At 47.8% G+C, this 22,061-nt stretch overlaps 1 protein-coding gene across 3 annotated transcripts; it reads right to left on the minus strand.

The window, feature by feature from the left end:
- Window positions 1-1,647: 1,647 nt before the first annotated feature.
- Window positions 1,648-14,640, minus strand: U2AF1 (U2 small nuclear RNA auxiliary factor 1). Of its 3 annotated transcripts, none has more exons than XM_019922833.3 (8): window positions 14,484-14,640; window positions 10,934-11,021; window positions 8,363-8,429; window positions 4,077-4,126; window positions 3,826-3,924; window positions 3,130-3,263; window positions 2,959-3,051; window positions 1,648-1,929 (listed from the first exon to the last, which is right to left on the minus strand). In XM_019922833.3, exons 1-8 carry the CDS (start codon window positions 14,525-14,527, stop codon window positions 1,791-1,793), a joined length of 714 nt encoding a protein of 237 aa, XP_019778392.1. In that variant the 5' UTR covers window positions 14,528-14,640; the 3' UTR covers window positions 1,648-1,790. The 3 variants fall into 3 exon arrangements, with proteins under 3 accessions (XP_019778392.1, XP_019778391.1, XP_073660657.1); XM_019922832.3 differs by lacking the exon at window positions 8,363-8,429 and adding an exon at window positions 7,481-7,547 and having other exon boundaries at window positions 14,484-14,639; XM_073804556.1 differs by lacking the exons at window positions 10,934-11,021; window positions 14,484-14,640 and adding an exon at window positions 7,481-7,547.
- Between the last annotated feature and the right edge of the window lie 7,421 nt (window positions 14,641-22,061).

Consider the following 22,061-nt stretch of genomic DNA (forward strand, 5'->3'; position numbering starts at 1 on the left):
TGAGCTGCTCCTTGCTGACGTGGGTAGGTCCAAGCATGCCCAAACCAGTGGCAACACGGGGCAGCTTCAGGCCCAAACTGCCCTCAACGGCCTTTCACTCCAGACCTGCATTAGGGTGTGGAGGGCGGGGCAGCAGGGTTCCTTTCCCTTTACTTTGTAAGCTCCTCTTTCTGACTTTGGTGACAAAGTTTTCAAGACACTTAAAAAAAAAAAGTCTACTTATTTTTGGCTGCAACGGGTCTTAGTTGCCGCACGCGGGATCTTTCACTGCGGCGTGTGGGTTCTGTAGTTGCGGCACACGGGCTCTCTCGTTGAGGCACGCGAGCTCAGTAGTTGTGGCGCGCGGGCTTAGTTGCCCCGTGGCATGTGAGATCTTAGTTCCCCGAGCAGGGCTCGAACCTGAGTCCCCTGCGTTGGAAGGTGGATTCTTAACCACTGGACCACCAGGGATCTTCATTTACTTTTGAAACTAGAGACTTTCACAGGAAAAGGTGACTCTAATCAAAGTTAGGAAATACAAATTAAAAATTGTCACGTTGCCTCCTTCAGATGCAGTGGAAATGACTCAGTAATTTCTACAACTCTGACGAAACTTAGATAGAAAATCTGAAGTACTGGTACAGACTCTTTTGCGAGTATGAAAACTGATTTAAAGATAACTTCCTAGACCACCGACTCAAAGTGCCACTTTATCCAAAATCATCTGCCTACTACTGCAAAAAAACAAAAAAACCCCAAAATTTCAACACTGCAAACCTGAACAAAACTAACATAATCACTAAATCACTTTTTATAATTTATCAGATAAAAGCTGACTTCCATGAAACAAACTGGTCAGGGAAGTAATGTGTCTCCCTGCACTCAGCAGGCACACCTCTCAGGAATGGTTAAGAGGGTCGGACGCCTGCGGGCAACTGTGCTTGGGGCTGTCTTGAGGAAACACGGGGATGCCACGCAGTGCCGTGTGCTGGTCACCTGGAAGCGTGTTTCGGTTTGCCTTTGGGTAAGACATTCTCTTAAGAGGATCTCTGTGCTCTCAGCCGAGGCGCAGCCACGGCAGGAGCCGGGACACGACTCCACGGCTGCCCTGAGTCACACTGCCCTGCGTTGCCATGATGAAGATGGTTTGGGAAGGTGACACCAGACAGGAGGGTTCTGCCGAGGCAGATGTGATCACAGGGCTTGTGCTCCTGTCCCTTAGTGGTTTACGACGCAGCCATCAGTCGGTGAAACAGAAACGCGAGTGCCTGAGCGCATCCCCGTGTTATATGCCACCCGTGCCTCAGGACACAAGGCAGCCCTTGGGGCAGAACTAGAAGCTCACGGATAAGAGCCCAACACTGCAGGCTCCACGGACTGCGCTTGGTCGAGATCAAGTTTCCTGCAGACGCCAGCGCAGTCTGCAGGGCTTCCACTCCAGTCTGCTGACAGCTTCGGGAGAGAAACACTGGATTACCTGTTAACGTGCAGATCGCAGGAAACAGGCCTTTTTCGCACATGAGTTTTCCCTTAACCGGTAGGTGTGTCATTTATACGCGAAGTGCCTGATGTAATACCTTCACCTCAAGGGCTGATGATGTATGCACAGGTCTGTAAAGGAAGAGACTGGAAACAAAGACTTGGCACAAGAAATCAGTCACACAGGAATTCTGTATCACTACAAATTTTATTCAGAAACCCATCTTTGTTTTTTTTGTTGTTTTTTTTAAAAAAACTCCCATTATGAACTGGCTCGGTCAACCAACGACGGACGACGCTTCCCAGCAGACACGCGGCAAGAACAGCACGGCTCAGAATCGCCCAGACCTCTCTCGGTCTCTCGACCGCCTCCTGTCGCGTTCCCGTCCCCCGCCGCCACCACCGCCGCCGCCGCGGCCACGGTCTCTAGACCGAGAGCGACGCTCCCGAGAGCGAGACCGCGACCTATGCCTGCAAGCAAGGACAGAAAAGGACACCGTGGCACCCACACCGCAGCACGCAACATACAGGACGGGGGGACTGACACGTCTGAACACTGCAGCTCATCGCGCCGATGAGGCCAACAAAGGAGAAAAATGCTGCCGATGAAGCCACAAGCTGGAGCTGTAAGATGTGCCCTCGTCTCAGACGATAAGTGTCAGGGATAAAAAGGGGCACCTGAAGACTGAAGAGCTACGCCATCTTCTCTATCATATCCTCCTGTGGCGCCAACTCAAACAGCTGGGGGAAACCCTAATCCAGAGTGAACGGGACATACACACCCCTCACTCCACATCTGACCCCAGTTTCAGGTCCCGTCCCAGCCAAGCCGCCGCCCTGACACGCACGCAGCTCAGCGACGGTGTCCGTCGGGCCTGCTGTGGGTGAGGGGAGGCCAGGGTTCTTTTTCTCCTACGCTTCTTTTTGTTGACAATGAAACAATCACCAGTAAGGTCTGCATTTCCAAATGTTTGTTTGACAGGAGAGGGATGAGAATCCCTCTGGGGTCAGAACTCAGTGATCTGAGTAGGAGAAGAGACGCGTCACACTGACACCTTGGCCTTTTCTCTGCTTGGTGACACGACCACCTGCACTTAAGCAACAGGACCAGACACGTAACGGTGCCCAACTGTCGGTGGTCCATAGGGTGGTGCCCCCACCCCCAGCCAAAGAAACCTGCCCAAGCCAATAAAAACCAAGAAACCCCAATGGAAATAGGCAGCACATAACGGAAGTCCAGATATCTGAGAACACCGTGTAAACAAACCTAATTTTAGTGGTCACCAGCTTAACGGTTCCCTCAGTTATTAAGGTTTGATCTCGACCTGACGAGGAAGCCGTGTGTGCGTGGAAAATGTCCTTCAAAGAGTACATGTTATATTTTAAAATACGCACTACATTCTAAGCAGTGCCTTTTAAAGAGAAATGACACGAAGGCCAAGCTTTACTTGAAAACAGTATTTTGGTTAAGAAACAGTCACGGTTCACTCGAGTACTCACTTCTTACGGCGGCGCCCGTACAACTCCCGCCGCAGCTCCCGAGAGATGGGCTTCAGGTGCATGAAGTTGCAGAAGCCTCCCCGTGTGCACTCCCTGCGGGAGAACAGACGGGGTCATGTGGTGCGTGCCCCCCACCCGCCCAGGGCGCCCCTGGGGCCTGCACACACCTACCCCATCTCGTACTGGCGGCAGCAGGCTTCTCTGAAGTCGGTCACGGGGGAGAGCTCGGCGTGGATCGGCTGGCCATTAAACCAGCGGTTGTTCAGGTCAATCACGGCCTTTTCCGCATCTTCTTCACGGCGAAACTGAAAAGACAAGGCAAAAACGTTGCCGCCCACACCTCAATGACAAACGTCTTCAACTACTGACTCAACTATGCGTCACCCGCTCACAGGTAAAGTAATTCAGATGGGATAAAGTAATTCGGGTGGGATAATGTCGGACAGCAATTTAAGAACCAGCCCACCCTTTATTTACAATGAGTTAATTTTGCTACGGTCCAAGCTCATGCCACATATGTTGCCATGGTTTTCAAATTCAACTGGTTAAAAGAACACGTCATGATTTATGCAGGCAATGAAAGCTTTTTATTTAAAAAAAGGGGTGGGGGGGAGAAGAAACCAAACATATAAACCAGCTTCTTCTCCCCAGTCCAACAGCCGCTAACCAACAGCTGAAGACACCCGCCGACCGGGGCCCTCCCTGCGCCTTCCCGGCACCCGCAGGCCGGCCACCGGACCCAAGCCGCAGCCAACGAGGGCCGGTCAGCGCATCGAATTCATGGACAGGGCCGAGCACGTGGAACTTCGAGGCTAGCGGCTAAGGGCACTAACCCTTCCTCAGCCTCACCTGCCGTCTCACTCCTACCTTGACATACACGTTCCCAACAAGGTGGTCTCCGAGGTTGTCGCAGACGTTCATCTCCTCCACCTCCCCGTACTTCTCCTCCATTTCTGTGAAAACCTCCTGAAGGGAGGACAGTGGTTTGAGGATCACAACAGAAATAAAAGAGTAACTGAACATAACTCACGTTTAGGCATTTTTATTAATGGAGAAAAGTCCTAATTCCATATACAGAGGGTGAACAACAGGTCAGTGGGTTTCAGTCAACAGCTCACCTCAAAAAATTCATCATAGTGTTCCTGCATCTCGACATCGCTCACAGCACCTGTGAACAACAGAAATCTTGCTGGTTAGAGCAGGGAACCGTGACCGAGACAGCTCTGTGCTTAAACTCAAACTGCTACGTAACACACATCAGATTATCTAGAGAGAGAACGAGAGCTGCGCTCTACTGGAGACTGAAGACACTGCATTACACAGCCACTTGTTAAAATTTTAAAGTGTGGTGAGATTTTTAAATGCCCCTTATGACAATCTCAATTCTGGCTATTAAAATGTTAAAATCACAACAAGTTTTAATCAGCATCAAAGGGCCAACATTTTCAGAAAGTGTGAGGAAAAGGTTGACTCTCAAATTAAGAAACTTTTAAGTGAAAATTTTCTTCCTTTTTAGATTTGAGATACAGGCCAAGTAATCACACTGATTTTTTTCCTTTCCTTTATTAGGTTAAAATGAAAGCTGAAATCAGGGTAAATGATTAAAAGCTGATGTTCCTGACTAGTTTCTTTCACCAATTAGCAGCCACACAAAATGTCATTAAAGTTCTTTCTGATGCGATTAAAACCCAAATGACCGAAAATAAAGACTCAGTAGGATAATTACCAAATTCAATTACAGTATTTTGAACGCCCTCTTTCACATAAAGGGAAAGTTACAATGCTTCGCTGAAGAAAGCATTATTTTCTATTTCAAACTATTTTCATCAAGTTTATTCTTCATAATTCACATGCACTAAGTGAAATCAAGTCAGTTCTGTGGATAGATTTTGCAAATTTACATTCTATCCTCATCATCCTCCTACCAAATCTTACCATCAAACTCTAACGTTCTCTGAACCTAAATCTGAGAAAACACAAAGCTGGTGTGTCAGTAAACTGACGTTCCAAACAGCCAGACCGGGGAGTGGCTTCGAGGCTGGGACAGCCTGTCTTTAATTGTCACCTTCCACAGGCCACCTCCTGGACTGGCGGCCCCCTCTGGGCACCCGCCAAGGGCGCTGGGCTGTGGCCATGGGCTCTATCCACACTGCGCTGCCTGCGAGTCCCGAGCTCGCTGGAAAACTTTTTACCTCAAGGATAAGAACTAACTTCAGTTTTTGATCCTGACAATGATTTAAGTTCACTTTCTTGCCACTGGAGTTGGGCGGGGGGGTGTCCCTGCATTTTAGTTATTTTTGAATTTCTAGGAATCCAGCTTGCATCAGAACACAGAACTTACTGAATGCATTAGGCAACAATGGCTACTCGACAGCTCGTGTCGATTTAAAAGCTATCGTGAACGTACCTTCTTCCCTGACCAGAAATCAAGTTCTAAACAACAGAAAAGCTAGTCAAGTGAAACCCATTCCAAGGGCAGATTTTAATGTTTACAGTTTCCTTCTCCACATTAGAAAAAATGAGAAGACAGAAAATATTTACACACTCAAAAAGTTTTAGCAATACTGAGAATCAAATTTTGGTGGCTGTTAAAATACTGGCTATATTCTTAGAATTCCTATTCTGTTACCATATAACAGAATATCGTATTTTAAAATTTATGTAAAGTTCATATTTTAAAATGCTTGATGGTGGGCATATCTCATCTCCTATACTCTGGTTAAAATTTCTGAGTCAATCAAAATGACCTAAAAGGCAGAGATGAGTGATTAAAAAACTGTTCAATTAAGAAAGTATTTACACGACTCAATATATTTTAAATAAGTACCCAGTTTTCTTACAGAAACGCTCTTAAACTGGGGTTCATTTTTGAGCTTAATCAGAGCAGAGATAGCTTATTTTTCTACAGATAAAAGGGTACGTTAAAAAGAGCCAGTAATTTTAGGAAACTGATGAACCTAGCTAAATTGTAGAATCAGAATTGTGTTTAATTTGTACAATCTGGACCCCAGAATTGTAGTCTTTAGTACAGCTAAACTTTTATTTTGTAGCATATGCAAAGCAAGAGTCCTGTGAATCGCAAATATAGACACAGAGAACTACTCCAACATTCTTCTGTCAATAAAGCATACACATCCCCGAAAAAACAAGCAGGGCAAAGAGTGATTAACTGTCATAACTCAGTCATCTACTTCTCATTCATTTCTACCCCAGGGTAGGGCTGTTACAAAATTATTTAATCAGTCCATAGAGAAACAGTTTCTTCCACCCATTGATCTTATTTCTTTAAGTAACAGAAAACCAGGTATTTTAAATCAAGGGCTACCAAGTAAATCCTGCTACCATCAGATTCAGGGAAAGAAATTAATTCTCTATCAGGTCAGCATTAGCGTCGAAAAACATTTAGTGTCTCGGCAGGAAAAATGTACCAGTCCCTCCCCTGCAGACACAGGCACCGTGCACGCACACACACGGAACTGGAAGGCCGCCCAGTCTGGGGCCAGCGTGAGGAGGTGGCGGCTGCTGGGACCATTTCACCCACTGTAGGTCACCCTATAAGCTGAGGGGCTCCGGGCCAAGGGTGTGTTTGGTCCAGGTTTGTGGCTGTCCAAAGGTACCTCGTGGTATTATTCTGTGATCTAGTTTTTACAGCTTCAAAACAAACTGGTGAATGAGAAGCATCTACCCTTTGGTCTGGACCCCTTGATTTTAACACGAGTCCAGGATGTTCGTTTCAGCTTATCCTCAGATGACTAAATTCACTCTACGGTTCAACAGCTGTAAAACTTAAACTGTAGTTTAACTTTCCAGAGATAGCAGTATTTCTCCTGTTCCCCAAAAGATACCCCGCAGTAAATACCACATCCATAACTCAAATTCAGCATCTCCCATGACCTGAAGAAACCAGTGATGTCTACTGAATGCCCGGTCTAGAGCTATTCCCTACCAAGGATCCTTTATTTCCCCAATGTAATAAACTAACTCCTGAAGTCGGAAATACCTACATAAAGTATCTGATGAAGACAGGAGTCCACACAGGACTGGTGTTGCACTCGGGGTCAGTGCAACTTGGAGGACCCTACTTGGGAAACATTCTCAGAACAGTGCTCTCACAGTTAAAAGCATGATCTCCAAAATGGAGTTTAAGGGGAAAAAAGTCTAATAAGAAATAAAATCTGAAAAACAATTTCAGAACAATTTTTTTTAAGTCAGAGAAACTTTCCCTGTCAGCGGGAAGAGCGTGCACACACACCCCCCCGATGACGGCCAAGGGGCCGGAAGGGAGAGCAGCAGCGCCATGCTCTTGTCAAGGGCACCCTCTCCAGTCACTTTTTCCTTCCTAAGTAAGTGGGCACGAGTTCCAATCTCAAACAGAGCTCTCCATGGGGTCAGTGGGACACAAGCTCTCGACACCTCTAGTGAAAGGTGGTCCTTGACACTACAGCGGCAGACCAGATGGAGTTGACGCTGAGCTCTGACACGCAAGCCCAGGGAACCAGGGAAGGAACTTGTATGAACTTACAGCGCAAACCGTCAGCAGACTGGGAAGAGTTTTGAGGGTTACGGTAAATGTTCAAGAGGGCAATGGTCTGAAATACAAAACGCAACAACTTTATATCATGGAAAATTAAATGTAAACACTTAACCGGTTTCCTGTGGCGATCACTTCAGTCAAGACCCAGTGCTGAAAAAAGAGCAAGTTATTTTCTTTCGAAGCAGAGGTGTTCTCTCTTAGTTGGTGGCTGTCGTGGAGCGCCCTGACACTGCGATGCAACAGAGATCCCATGACATGTTCATATTGTATTTCTGTCACAGACTGTAAACATTCTCCCTTTCGAAGCTCCAATCCAGTTAAGAATGCACACAACTCGGCAGGCTACTACCAAAACATTCCTGTTACAGGAAACTTTTAATGAACAATGAGAAAGGGTGCGTGTATAAACTGATTAGAGAAATACAATAATTACGTATCATGAAATCTCTACTTCCTAGAGGAAAAAGTATAATGGTGAAATAAAACCCACACTTATTGGGCAACTTACCTTATGAAATCCTAAATATTCCTAAGGTTTTTGATTTCACAGAAAGAACTTAATAATTGCCAGGGGTTCAGTCACTGTGAAGACCAATGACTGGCTGGTGACGTCTGGGTGTCACAGGGCCGGACCCCTCTCGTTAACAAACGTCCACGGTGGGAAGAGGTCCGGCCAGTGACCTCCCGGCCAGCCTGCTGAACGCAGCCAAGTATCAAGTTCTTGCTGTGTGCGCCAAGGACCTCCGGCACCGTGTCCTGTTTGCAACAGCTCTATGTCAGCAGCTCAGAAGCCAACATTATTTGTCTCAATTAAGAGTGGGCTCTTTAACACCATTGTTTTAAAAAAATTTCTCCAACTGTGGGACTTACAGTGTGAGCCGTCAGCCGTCTGTGCACTGTTTTGGGGATTACGATAGATGTTTTGAATCAAGATGGTCTGCGGGGAAAAAAAAATAAAAAGGGGAATTCTACTGGCTGCTGTGCATATATTAGACAATTGCAAAGAGACAACTTGTTTGCAAATGGCTCAACGCCTGCTGTTTGTTTCCTGCAAGTCAGACACTTGTCTTCTGAAGAGTACACCCAAACCATCATATTATGAAAACAGAGTTTGAGCGGTGACTTAGGTCAAGTGACTTAGGTCAAGTCAGCCAGCAACCAAGAAGAAATTGTAATTGTTACTTTGAGTAGTCCCATGTCACTGAAGTGTTTTAAGACACGGTAAATAATAGAACGCTAACATTTCCTCATACTTCAAGCTAGCAGACACTGTGATGTCGAAAAAGTCACATTATAATCATATTCCCCATATGAAAAAAATTTTTTTAAACCAAATGCATAAGCCAAGTATATGCAGTCCATCAAGCTCTCTTGATCTCGTAGGAAACAGGCGCACCCAATGGGCTTCCTAACTCTCATGGACACCTAGCGTATTTACATTTTCTTGGTGGGATCTCTGTTTACATAATACAATAGCTTAAAACATTTGCTCTTTTCCAATCCTTCTTTTAAGGGAAAAAATCCTTTTAGCCCTTGTGCTTTAAGCTGGATGAGGCAGACGTGAAACCTTACATTGTACCGTTCTTCTCAAACTCAAGTTGTCTGAAAAAACAAACCATGTTTAAGTTAGTAGGCTAGCATTACATGAATCTTAATGTCCACATCACTGTAAGAAGCTTAAAAAGAAACCCACACTGAATTATGCTAGATTTACAAGCTGAACCAATAAACCACATGATTTAAGAAAATAAATATTCAGTCTCAACGTGTATCCAGAGCAGTTTTGTAAGTGGTTTCACAGAACTGGCCGCCTCCGCTTCTAGCTGCGGGGTCAAGGGGAATGGTCGTGCGGGTCCCTCAGCCGCAGGTCTGCTCTGGGAAACCCACCTGGGAGCATGCCCGCCAGCCACACAGCACAGCTGTCACCACACAGACCCACCCCCAGGGCCTGGCCTCTCTGCAAGCCACTGATACCGCCCCAAGTCAACCACTTCAGGACTCCGACGTTCCCAAAGCCAACCGCACTTGGTTTTTAACTGGAATCACCAGTGTGTGGCAGCTCTGATGGAAAGCTATACTGAGCCCAGTGATCCAACAGGAAATTCATTTTAGCTCTCACTCAGGTCATCTGGCAGTGGCTGTTTAATAATAAAAGAAACTTCACTTAAAGGGAGTAATTCAGTTCCATTAAAATCACAGGTGGTCAGGATTACCTAAAGCCAACCAAACGAATCAAAACAAGATGTTCAAGTGAACACATACACCCGACCCCACCAAACTCTAACGGAATCACGGCCACTGGCCTAGTGAGGGAGATTTCGTTCATAAACGGAAGCACTTAAAAAAAAATTTCAACAAACAGAAAACGTAAAGCGAATCCTCCAATATTCTGAATTTCAAAAGAGACATGTTCAAAGCTATTAAATTAGAAAATACTGTCTCCTTCTTACAACAACTGGCTGACCTTCCTAAACACTTATACACAGTGGTTCTGAGGCTGCACATTCAGGCTTCACGGGCGGCTTGAAGGAGCTCAAGAGCCCTCAGTCTGGAAAGACTGAAGGATAGATTCTTTTCAAATCCAAACATTCAGGTAAACACGGACAGAAGCTTTCTCTTCCTCCCAGAGGTGCTTTCTCCCTTTAATTCACTGGATCTGTTGCAGGGTGTAAACCCTTGCCTTTTCTTCAATTAGCCAAAAATAAACTATCAAAAATCACCATTTTTGACCAATCTGAACTCACAACATAGCCAAGCCCAAGGTAACAGGCATCTCTCAATTAACTGAACAGACTGGCCACGAATAACTGAAAGTAAATGCCTGTCTTCTAATGTTAACTTTCATTGTTCATGTTTCTAATGACATGATACAACTTGCTGTGTCCTTGGCTGGGGTCTCAGAGGGGACACACCCAGGGGTATTGGAGAGCCCCTGTGTGCACAGTGTGACGGCTCTGCTGACAGTCACACCAGCGTCTCCTCTAAGGGGGCTCCATCCACCTCTACTGCCTGGAGAGCAACAAGCGGAAAGCCAGCTCTGCAGCTACCAGCGCCTGGAGCAGAGGCGAGGGCAGCGCAGGCCCGGCTGCCCCTCCCGGCCCACGCCTGTTAGAGGCAGGGAGGGTGGTCAGGCAGTGAAAACCAGTCACAACCCGTAAGGTTTTCTAATGATAAAAACGGAATGGTGCTCTCAGACCTTCCGCCAGGGGTGGTGCTCTCAGACCTTCTGCCAGGGGTGGTGCTCTCAGACCTTCCGCCAGGGGTGGTTCACCTGCCTCATTCTCATTTAAACAAACACATTTATGAACACAAATGGAAAATAAAACTATAGAAAAAACCCTCCTGCTTATTAACACATGGAAATTAACTGCCTCTGGAAAGTACATTAAGTTTTGATCATTTACATGAAAACGGAAAAAAAAAAAGGAAAAACAAACAAACCTGGCTAAAGGTCGGTTTATTGTGCAACCGAGAGCATCTGTCTCCATGACGACATGCTCCAATTTTGAAATAAAATGAACAGTTGACTCTGTAAGGGAAAATAAGAACTGATTATTTTGCTGGGAAGACAACAAATAGATGGAAACACGTCATCAACATGATAAATGCTATCAAACTACGTTTCTTTTACTTCACAAAAACATAGGCACATTGTTTTTACTGGTAATAGGTACCTTCCCATATTTTAGAACTACTCAGCTTCAATTTGCCCCTCTAAAAACATGGTACTCTTTCAGTGAAGAACACTCTAATTCTAACCTGGTTCCTCTGCATTGGAATCCCCTCCACTTTCAACTACAGTTGACCCTTGAACAACACGGGCTCGAACTATGCAGGTCCACTTATATTCAGGTTTTTTAGTCATTAAATCCTATGGTACTGCACGACCCATGGTTGGATGAATCGTAGGATTCGGAACAGCAGACATGGGCTGACTAGAAGTTAAACTCAGACTGGATTATTGACTGTGCAGAGGGTCAGCACCCCAACCTCCACGTGGTTCAAAGGTCAACTGTACTTCTCTATCGTTTCCTCTTAAACTGTATGTTAAGTTAATCTAAAACTGTATTTAACTTAAAACCTATCTGTTCTTTAGTCTTCCACGATGAAATTCTCTCTTGAGGACATCAACACGGTGTAGCGAGGGGTCAAGATCCTGAGTCGGCTACTAGCTGCCTGGACTTGGGCCAGTAGCCAGCCCCTGTCCAGGTCTCAGGAGCCATCTGTAAACTGAGGAAAATGCCAACATGGCACTGTTCCGAGCACCAGAATCAGATGCACCATCTGTGTGCTCATTACACGTAGTCATTATTATCTAAATAATCACAAAGTCCAGGTTCCCTCACCCAAGACACCAGACCAATAGGAAATTTCCAAAAAGAGGTCTGGTTTCCAAAAGAAATTTCCAAAAAGAGGTCCTCCTGGTTTCAATACACTGAAAACAAGCTATTGGGGAACGCCCCCCCCCCCCCCCCCCCGTCTGCAGGAACTACACAAGGCCACCTTCTGTCCCCATATCACAAAGCCCTCCCTTAAAAAGCTCCAATGCTTGGGCCATCCGGATAAAATCAAAACCAGCACTCCAGCCAGCGTGAGAGCAATGCAAGGTGGCTTAGCATAACCCATCCATGATGAATTATGCACTCTTACTAGGGGGCCCCATTCAAACTTAGACTCGCAGAGGTGGGAAAGTTACCCTGTAGATTCAAGTATTCAGCAAGGGCCACCCAGAGCTAAGGTCAAAGGGCCTCAGTGAAATCTGACGGACCATTAAGGTCAACTAGCCATTGATTTATTATCGGATGGCAATACAAGTGGAAACGTCTAAATGTACCAGGAGAGGAAAATGATTACTACATGTATTTGCAAACTTATAGGTCTTGCTTCAGATTATTTCACTTGAGTATATAACATTACATCTTCAGGAAGTCACTTGAAAATAAAGAGCTTATTTTAAGAAGATCTCAGAATAGACAAAACCCATCTCAACAATTAATACCCAACTATTCCATATAACTAAAACAACCCTTGGTCCTGTACTTCCAGAGATGACTCTCTTTTCACGATGCCCAGTTAATTACTGAATTTAGTCTATCAGTCAAAACTTTTCTAGTGTGCTCATTAAACTACTGAAATAAAATGAAAAGACGTAAAACACGTGATTTACTATCACAGAGAAGATATCAGAAAGGCTAATCTATGCTTAGATTTAGAAACTGTCCATAACCTCACATGTGTAATTAGCTAGATATTTTTAATTGGTACAGACCTACATTTTACTTCCAGCTTAAATTGAAAAAAAAAAAGAAAATTAAAAGGTTAGCGGGAATCATCATCTTCATTTTTTAGGAGTCGAGATGTTTCCTGGAAACTAAAACCCCGCAAGTCTCCCTGAAATGAGAAACCTAGATTAAATACTCGTTTCCTGAATTATAGCCATGATTTTTACAATACAGCACCAACAGACTGAAATGTGGTTATTTATAGAAGGAATATAAAAAACATTGAAATGAACCTCTGAAGTAAGAGTTTCATAGAGCAAAGAGTGAAGACACCACCTTATGCAGCTTTTTACCAGAACAATGGAAAAACACTGCATGGGACATAAGTCATGGCGCACACTAACATAAGCTCAAGAGTGAAATTAACACTGCACGCTCTTCAGCAAACTCCGAGGAGCCTCTTTTTCCAGCAGAGCTGGCCAATCCATTCAAGATCATGTTCCCCAAGCTGCCGCCTCTGGAGCCACAGCCTTCGGGGCACACACCTCTTCCATAGCACTTAATACATTTTAATGTGTTTTACTTTAGTTATCCTTTACACAATAAGTACCCCCTCACTCCTTGAGTTCCTTGAGAACAAGATCCAAGTTTTACCCATCTTTGAGTCCCCAGAGACTGGCCTTGAGTTGACACTCAATTAATGTTTCTGGAGTGAGTATGACTGATGCTTTTGTCTTGTGAGTTTTGCTAGGAAAAAATATAACCCCCTCTTCCAAACAACACAGGAAATTCTAGAATGTGTAAAAGAAGACATTTTACAAGATAGACTGCATCCTGGAAAACAGAAACAATTTAAAGTGTTTGATCAAGTGGTATTGAAACATTATCTATAGCACCCTTAGGAGTTTATCATTAAAAAACATATTCACGTAAGCCCTGTACAGCCCTAAAGAATCCCAAGATGTTAACCATTTATTCAAAGAATAGATTAAGCTTAATCTTTGGGTTTTCAAATAAGAATTATCCTCCAAAATGTCTGGAAACATTTCCTTTAGTCTAAATTTCAGTGAATAAACTGGAAATTAATACGTGGCAAAATCAAAATTATATGTTTTACTTTTAATCTAACAATTGGTTACGAAAGATATACAACCTAATAAAAAAAAACACCCATCTTACTATTATATTGGAATTACATCTTAAAGTATTTTAAAATTAGATTATGTCTTTTACGGTTAGTTAAGCCCATAATCTCCAAAATACTTTTTCACATCAAATGTCCTTATGATCAGCCCGATCACCGCTTAACTCACACAAGAGGCTCGTGAAGCGGATAAAACCCTAACAGTTAGGACCCTAAGTTATCTAACGATTTAACGCGGGCGAAGCTTGTACTACCGCTTGCCCGACTCGACATTAAAAGATGAAAGTTGGGGGAATCGTTAATGTTGACAACTTCAGCACAACTCGAGGCGGCTTCCGCGTGCCGGGGTCGCGGGGGCCAGGGTCGCCTGTAGGTGGGCCGCCGAGGAGCCCCCGGCGGGAGAGGCCGCGCCGCCTGAGCGGAAGCCCGCCACCCGCCCGGCCCATCGCCCGCCCGCCCGGGCGCACGAGGCGGCGGCGCGCGACTCCCGAGGCCGGAAGAGCCGCCCGCCCCTCCCCCCGCCGGCCCGCCGGGCCTCCCGCCGCCTCCCGGGCCCCGCCGCCGAGCCTCGCCGCACACCGCCCGCCCCCCTGGCCCGGGACCCCGGCGGCCGGCTCTCACTTACTTGTCTTTCTCGGTGCCGAAGATGGAGGCCAAATACTCCGCCATTTCCCACCCGCCGCCGCGGCCGCCGACAGTGGTGCGGACGCCGACGACCCCTCCCGACGCCCGCGGGAGACGTCACCCGGACGCGACGACTCTCGGCCCACCCCGACGGCCTGGAGGCGCTGCCCAATCGGAAGAGACGCTGCCTGCGCGTGGGCGGGGCTTGGCGCGCGCGAGGCACCGCCCTCGCGGCCCAGGAGCCCGCGCGCCGCCCGCCTGAGCCCCTCCCGGCGCCCCCTCCTGGCGCTCCCTGCGCTCTCCGGCGGCGCTCCGTGCGATCTCCGGCCACTCTCCCGCGCTCCTCGCGCCACTGCCGAGGCCCTAAGACCCCCGCCGGCGTCCCCCGGTGCCCAGAGAAGCCGAGCGCGCAAACGGCGGTCAAGGAGGAGGAGGCGGCGGACAGCTTCTCCACGCTGTCCCTGGGGCTGGGCCCGGGGCGCGCCTGTCCCGCGCGGGCGGGTTCCGTGGGTTCTCAGCGGGACAGGCGCCCTCTCCCCGCACTTTCCCTTTGGGACCCCCACCGTCTTTGGAACCCTTCCTCCGGGAAGATCCCTCCTCGAGCACCACTCGTAGGCGGGGAGCAAAATCTGGGTGCCCAGCCGTCCCCGGTCCGGGAGGTGCGCCGCCTGGGCCCGGTCCCGGGAAAGCCCGGCGGGTTCGGAGAGCCTCCGATACCCAGAAGGCCGGCCGCACGTAAACCCTAAAGACCGCGGAAGAGCTGGAGCGCAGGGGCCGCCGCGGGAAGGGGGCCGGTCGGGAGCCGAGCAGAGGTTACAGACCTACGGGGACGCCAGGTCCTTCCCCCAGCGCTACCGACCTCCGGTTTTCTTAGTTTATTCCGGTTTTTGGAGGACCCTCCTTTCTATCCATGTTTCCTCCTCCTTGCCTTTTTTCATGTAACCGTCCATCCTTGAGGAGGCTTCATAGGATACGTGGTCAAGGTCCTGACTGCTTTTGTAGCTGTGCAGAGCTCCACTGTGTGGTCAACCCGTCCCCTGTTGATGGGCCCATGGGTTGATCCAGTCTCGTCTCCATTAGCAGTCCTGCAACAAGTGGCCTCCTGCAGGCATCTTTTTGTATTTGGGGCAAATGCACACCTGGTGTGTTTGCCAACCAAGCTCTGCAGTCTTGGGTGTTCATAACTAAACAAGAGAATGCAACAAAGTTTTATCCTGGGGGGAGGCCTATACAAAAGTGAGTTATCCTGGCAGAAATGGTTAATATTTTGGCCGTCTCTAGTGTGTTAAAATTTGCTATAGAACACATTTGAGAATGGGTTGCAGGTGAAGGGTAAAAATAGATAATCAGGTCCTTGTGTAGCTCTCACAGCAGATCTGAGGCCTCTTGGTTTCCTTTGGACACAGTCTGAGAACCACTTTTTTGGTTGGTGAGTGTCATAGCCGGGGCTATGATCCTATCTGTGCTCTTGGGGAGGGGGAAACTTCCCCTCCACCCCTCTTGGAGTCTTGTGGCTGGACTGATAGTACAGTTGGCACAAGACAGATTAACAGGTGAAAAAGAAACTAATTCTAATTCATGTGCATGGAGGCCCCATAGAAATGGGACCTAAGAAGTGGCCAAAGCAGGAAACTTTTATACTTTTTAGACAAAGAAACAATACATTTGTGAGGACTCGACAGGACAAAGAAACTTAGGTTTGGGGTGCCAGTTAAAGAATGAAGTTTGTGCTTCTCAGCCCCCAGTTCCCCATCTTTGGGGATAAGGGTGTCCTGCCTCTAGATGCAGGGGATGCTCCTTTCACAGAAAAGATTTATGTCCTGCTTTCAGGGAGACAGAAAGGAGGATCAGAGTGTCCCTTTGCATTGGCCGTTTTTTAAGTACTTTAATTCAAAATAATTAATATGCCATTAAGGCACATGTTGAGATGGCCTGTCCTGGGCCCCAACGGTCCTCACGTGGGGGAAGGGAGAGCGCTCTGGGATCCTTTTATAGGGGCATTAATTCCATATGTGAGAGCTCTTCCCTCATGGCCTGACTGTGATCCGAAGGCCCTCACCCCATTGGAGGTTAGAATTTAAATGTGTTGAGGGGGGAGATGTAAGTCTTTATAGCACTTGGTTATGAACGTCTCTGGGCTCAGAGTTTCCATTTGTTAATGGGACCAGCAATGCTTGCCTTGGAGGGACCACTTCGTAGGTGCTCACTCTAGCTAAGCAAAGTGTGCCAACCCAAAATGTGTCCCTTTGGCATGAGGATTAATTTAGGCTGATTGTTTTTAAGAAAAAAGACTCAGAAAGTGTTTCTTTTTACCACCCCCCCCCCCTTAGCTGCCTAAAGAATTTAGATAAAGGGCCTGTTCCTGGAATAGGGCCGTCGCCACAGATGTCTACAAAGAACATGGCCCAATGTGGTGGGAAAACCTAGAGGTCAGAGTCCACTCTGTGTCCCACTGTCTCTGCAAGGCCCACGAACATTTGCTTACCACACATCTGCTTTTCCATCTCTGTGAATTGCCTTCCACCCCTTTGAAGTCCCGAACCACTACCCTCAACGTGCTCTTTTGTCTTCAGCTGAAAACGGTGTTTAAAGTGAGGGCTTCAGCCATTTTGGTGAGATACTCATTTTTCCAGTGCCTCTCCCATGTATACATGTTATTAAACTTTTGTTTGATGTTCTCCTATTAATCTGTCTCAGGTCAATTTAATTCTTAGAGCAGCTGGAAAACCCTAGAAGGGTAGAGGGTAAGGTCTTCCTACCCGGAAGGAATAGCAGCTTTCACCACTGAACTGTGCTCTGTTTGCAGACAGCTCTCCTTGTTGGACTGGGAGCTCTTTGAAGACGCTGGTTCTGTCTTTTCCTTGATTCCCCGGTAGAACAGACCTACAGTCCCTTATCTGCAATTCCAAAATGCAGAAAGCTCTGGACACTGAGAAGTTTTTTTTCCCATAAGTTTGGTGCCAAGATTCACCTCGCTGCAAAGCTGACCTGACCTGACTGTAGCACTCCAGTGCTCCCAGGGGTGCAGGCGCCTCTATCCGTTGCTGATGTGTGTGTTTTAAATTTTAAAGTTTATTTTTCCTTTTGTGACTTCGTGTTCAGTCATACTATTCATGCCTGAAAAAAGAGTTAAAGATACCCCACTGCTTGCTGGGGACACAGATAACACTGTCCTTGGTGATATCAGGAAGCCAGTGATGTTGGGACCCACCATGACATATGACTTTGGAAATCAAAGGGCGGGCAGTTGAAGTTCTGCAGGATTGGTGATGACCAAGACCCAGTGAGACGTGGAAACCACTGCATGGGGGGCCAGGGATGCTGACAGAAGTGGATGGTGGGGTTGGCAGTGAGGACGCCAGCGTATGCCAAATGGCATTTGCTGCTCACGAAACAGCTTGGATAGCACGGGAAGAACTGATTTGTAAAGGTGAGCATGAATATTCAGAAGCTTGGCTGTAGAGATTTAGGCAGTGATGTAAAACAATCTGAATGTCTGATAGAAAAACTTCTCTTCAGGAACCATCTGAAAATCATAGTGGTGGATTTGCTAAGATTGCTTCGGGTTAAAACCTCAGTCTGCACTAGGCTTCAGAGCTGAGGAAACAGCTGGGTCCTGTAGTGCATTTCTAGAAAGGCATTAGAATGGTTGAGGAGGGTGCAGGCAGGGTTGCAGGATGAAAAGCACAGGCCGACTCAGGATGAAGCTGGCTGTGATTGGAAAAAGGCCCAGGTGGCGGGCGAATGCATCCCTGTGTGTGCCCTCTTATGCAAACGAACGTGTACTGGTAACCCAAGAAGTGTTTTCTGCCTGGCTTGATGATCCCTTTCAATCAGCAGCATGAATTCACTGAGAGAACCCCAGACTGGGAGAAAACGGGTATTTTATTATTCCTGCACACGGTGCCTTCCTGAATGTTTTTCGAAAAGTAAGATTTCTGACATTCATTTTCCCCCGATTTGTGACAGGAGTTTTACACCCCATGAAGAGTGAATGTAAAAACTCTTTTTTTTTTGCGGTACGCGGGCCTCTCACTGCTGTGGCCTCTCCCATTGCGGAGCACAGGCTCCGGACGCGCAGGCTCAGCGGCCATGGCTCACGGGCCCAGCCGCTCCGCGGCACGTGGGATCTTCCCGGACCGGGGCACGAACCCGTGTCCCCTACGTCGGCAGGCGGGCTCTCAACCACTGCGCCACCGGGGAAGCCCCATAAAAACTTTTTTTTTGAGGTGCAGTGGGGGGTGGGTAAGTGAATGCTTCCTGCAGTTGACGTAAACCAGGGCTTAAGTCAGGGGAAAGGGACATGGAAGAGATGCTGGGCATGGGAATGGAGCAGGTCTCCTGCCTCCCTTGAGGGATGGAGACGCCTGTGGACTGCGTTAAATACAGATGAGGACGAGGCGGGGCGCTGTGCATGCTGGGGAGGCCCCCGGGGACTGTGAGGTCATGACGTGTGACCTGCCCATCACTGGCTTCGAGGACATTTATCAGCAAGCAGGCAGTCACGGAGCCCAAGAGATGGCTTAGTTCTCAGCTGGTGACGCGCAGAGACGTGCCGAGAGGCACCATGTTTCTGGGGCTGCGTCGTGGCTTGAGATGACAATTCTCCAATGCCTGCCTCCAGCCTGCTGACCGAGGCTGCGCAGCGCTGCTGGGCCTCCTCGCGGGGCTGGGGCAGCCAGGCCTGGAGGTGACTCACTGCACAGGCACGTCTGGGCACTGAGCTTCGCTTGAACTGGCATAAGCTTGAAGCTTTAGAACATTTTCCTTGAGAGTAAGAAGTACTAGAGAATTTATTGTCTGTAGTTATCTCAGCATCTCACGAGCCACTTTATTGCTGTATAAGTCAGCCGGAAGCAAGGTGTAATACTGTTTATGGGGTATTTATCCCACTTAGTGGGACAGATTTGGCTGCAGAAGTGTTAGTGTATTTCATGCTGGCGGTCCTGCCCCAGGCCCTGATGGAGGTTATACAATATATTGTATGTCCTTTTCTTCTTATTATTTTGGCCCTGAATGCTTTGAACTCCGAAGCCCAGCTGGCCCCGGAAGACTCAGGCCTGGAGCTCGGCAAAAGCATCCCTGGAAATATTTGTGAGCGAATGAAGCCTAGTGAGGGGGGATCACTGTGGGGTATGACAGACACTCTGATGGAAGGAGCCATGGCCCGGGCCAGCCCCTGGGGAGGAGGGGGTAGGGGCACAGGGAATAAGCCAGTTCAGCCAGTCTCTGTACTTGACCGACGCTCTTGTGAACAGAAGATGCCGAAGTAAAGGCCTTGATGGGACTTACCGTGTCTATCAGACTCTGTGTCCCTGAGGGCAGTGCCGGGGTCAGAGTGTCAGGTAAAACACAGGACGCCCAAATATCCGGAAAAAAGACGAAAACTCGAATTCAAAATGATGCATGCAACCCAATGTTCATAGCAGCACTATTTATAATAGGCAAGACGTGGAAGCATCCTAAGTGTCTAACATTCAATTAGTTTAAGAAGATGCGGTATGTGTGTGTGTGTGTGTGTATATATAAAAAAATAGAATATTACTCAGCCGTAAAAAAAGAATGAAATACTGTCATTTGCAGCAACATAGATGGACCTAGAGATTGTCATACTAAGTGAAATAAGTCAGACAGGGAAAGACAAATATCATATGATACCACTTATAGACAGAATCTAAAAAATAGTACAAATGAACTTATTTACAAAAGAGAAACAGACTCACAGACATAGAAAACAAACTTACGGTTACCAAAGGGGAAAGGGAGGGGAGGGATAAATTAGGAGCTTGGGATGAACAGATATAAACGATGTAAAATAGATAATAAGGGTTTACTGGATAGCGCAGGCAACTATATTCAGTGTCTTGTAATAACCTCTAGTGTCAAAGAATCTGAGAAAAAAATATAACTGAATCACTTTGCTGTACACCTGAAGCTATTACAACATTGTAAATCAACTGTACTTCAGTTAAAAACAAACACAGGATGCCCAGCTAAATCTGAATTTCAGATAAAGGATGAACAATGTTTTAGTATAAGTATGTCCCAAACGTTGCATGGGATCTATACTAACAAATTATCTCATTTATCTGAGCTTTGTCCTGCACTTTTAGGTACTAAATCTGGCACCCTCGCGAGGGCCTCAGTCACCTTTGCAGACGGCCCCCTAGCTCAGGGCTGCCTCGAGATGCACGCGGTGGACGTGGGGGGAATGGCTGACTGTAGGGGCAGACTTCGCCGGCGCGTGGGCTTGTGTCAGCTCGCCGTCTGTTCCCTCTCAGCTTCAGATCCTCCCTTCTTTGCCTGCTCTGGGCTTTGCAAATGGTTCTGCTTTGGGGCCAGAGCTGTGAGGAGCCTCGTCAGTACAGAAGCGCGGAGGGACACCGGAGGGAGGGTTTCTCTTGCTGTTCCAGTGTTCAGGCCCTGCAGTGCACAGTGGCCAGCACCTCCCCTGGCCCTTCTCCCAGGGTTTCTGCACTGGAGTGACCTGGCAAGGCAGGTCCCAAGAGCAGCTTCTCCTGTATCCCCGGGGGTGGCTTGGTAGAGAGCTCTGGGGCACGGCACCCCCTGGCATCCCAGCGGACGAGCCTCCAGCGACCCCGCTGGTGAGGTCCCCCATGACTTCTCCACCAGCCAGCGAGCTCCGTGCCTGCCCCACGCTGCCGGCCACACCGGGCCACGCCGCGCCTGCTCCAGCACGGCCTGGGGTGGGGTCTCCCTTGGGTGCCCCATGTCAGCCTGAGGGCTGCTCCCTGCGTCTTGCTCTTCCTGTACTCTTCAGTGTTCTCTGTACCTGTTGCTGCCAATTCTCTGTTACTCCAATGCCCTTTTCATAATTCTTTGTAATAAACTTTCCGTTTCAAATCACCCTGTGGTTTCTGTCTCCTGACTGGACCCTGCCGGCCAGGTGTGAAGCATCTTCAGACTTCTGTTTCCACTCTAACCTAGGCTGCCTCTCTGTTTCAGGAGGGGACTCTGTTTTGATTGCTGGCATGATTCTTTCTGATGGGAATAAGGCTGCCAGCACCCAATGCCACCCAAAGGCCTCCCCAGGGCTCCTTAGGCCACTGTCTACCTCCTGAGAAGTGGTGTTCATGTGACAGCCTCGCTACCACTGACCAGCCCCCTGGCTGAAGGAAAACGGGGGAGCCAGGTCTCCTGGGTTTTGGGCGGGAAGCTGCGCCAGCCTGGGGCTGGCGGTAAAGAGATGCAGAGAACGTGATGCGAGATTTTTTCCCCGGGAGGCGGGCTTGGGAACTTTGGGTTACTGGGATGGGAGCCCACAGACGCACGGTGTCCCCTCCAGCACATCAGAGGAGGCAGCTCCTATGCAGACTCCAGTGGTTCAGGATCGTGGGGCCCACAGTAGGCCACCCCCAAATGTGCCTCGATGGTATATTGTTTTGAATTAAAGTCGCTTAAGGAACGACCAATGCAAGAGGGACGCTCTGACCTTTCTGTCTCCCTGAGAGCAGGAAAGAAGTCTCCCATGTGAAGGGTGCACCCCCTGCACCTGGAGGTCGAAGGACACCCTTATCACCAGAGACAGGGAATTAGGGGCCGAGAAGCCTGTATAAAA

This window comes from Tursiops truncatus, chromosome 4 (genome assembly GCF_011762595.2).
Source record: "Tursiops truncatus isolate mTurTru1 chromosome 4, mTurTru1.mat.Y, whole genome shotgun sequence".
NCBI lineage: Eukaryota > Metazoa > Chordata > Mammalia > Artiodactyla > Delphinidae > Tursiops > Tursiops truncatus.

Coding starts and splice junctions, on each gene's coding strand:
- U2AF1 (XM_019922833.3), bottom strand. CDS start 14,527: ATGGCGGAGTATTTGGCCTCCATCTTCGGCACCGAGAAAGACAA. Junction 8,430..10,933: donor ATAAACCGACCTTTAGCCAG/GTTTGTTTGTTT, acceptor TTTTCCCCGCAG/ACCATCTTGATTCAAAACAT. Junction 3,052..3,129: donor TGCCGCCAGTACGAGATGGG/GTAGGTGTGTGC, acceptor GTTCTCCCGCAG/GGAGTGCACACGGGGAGGCT.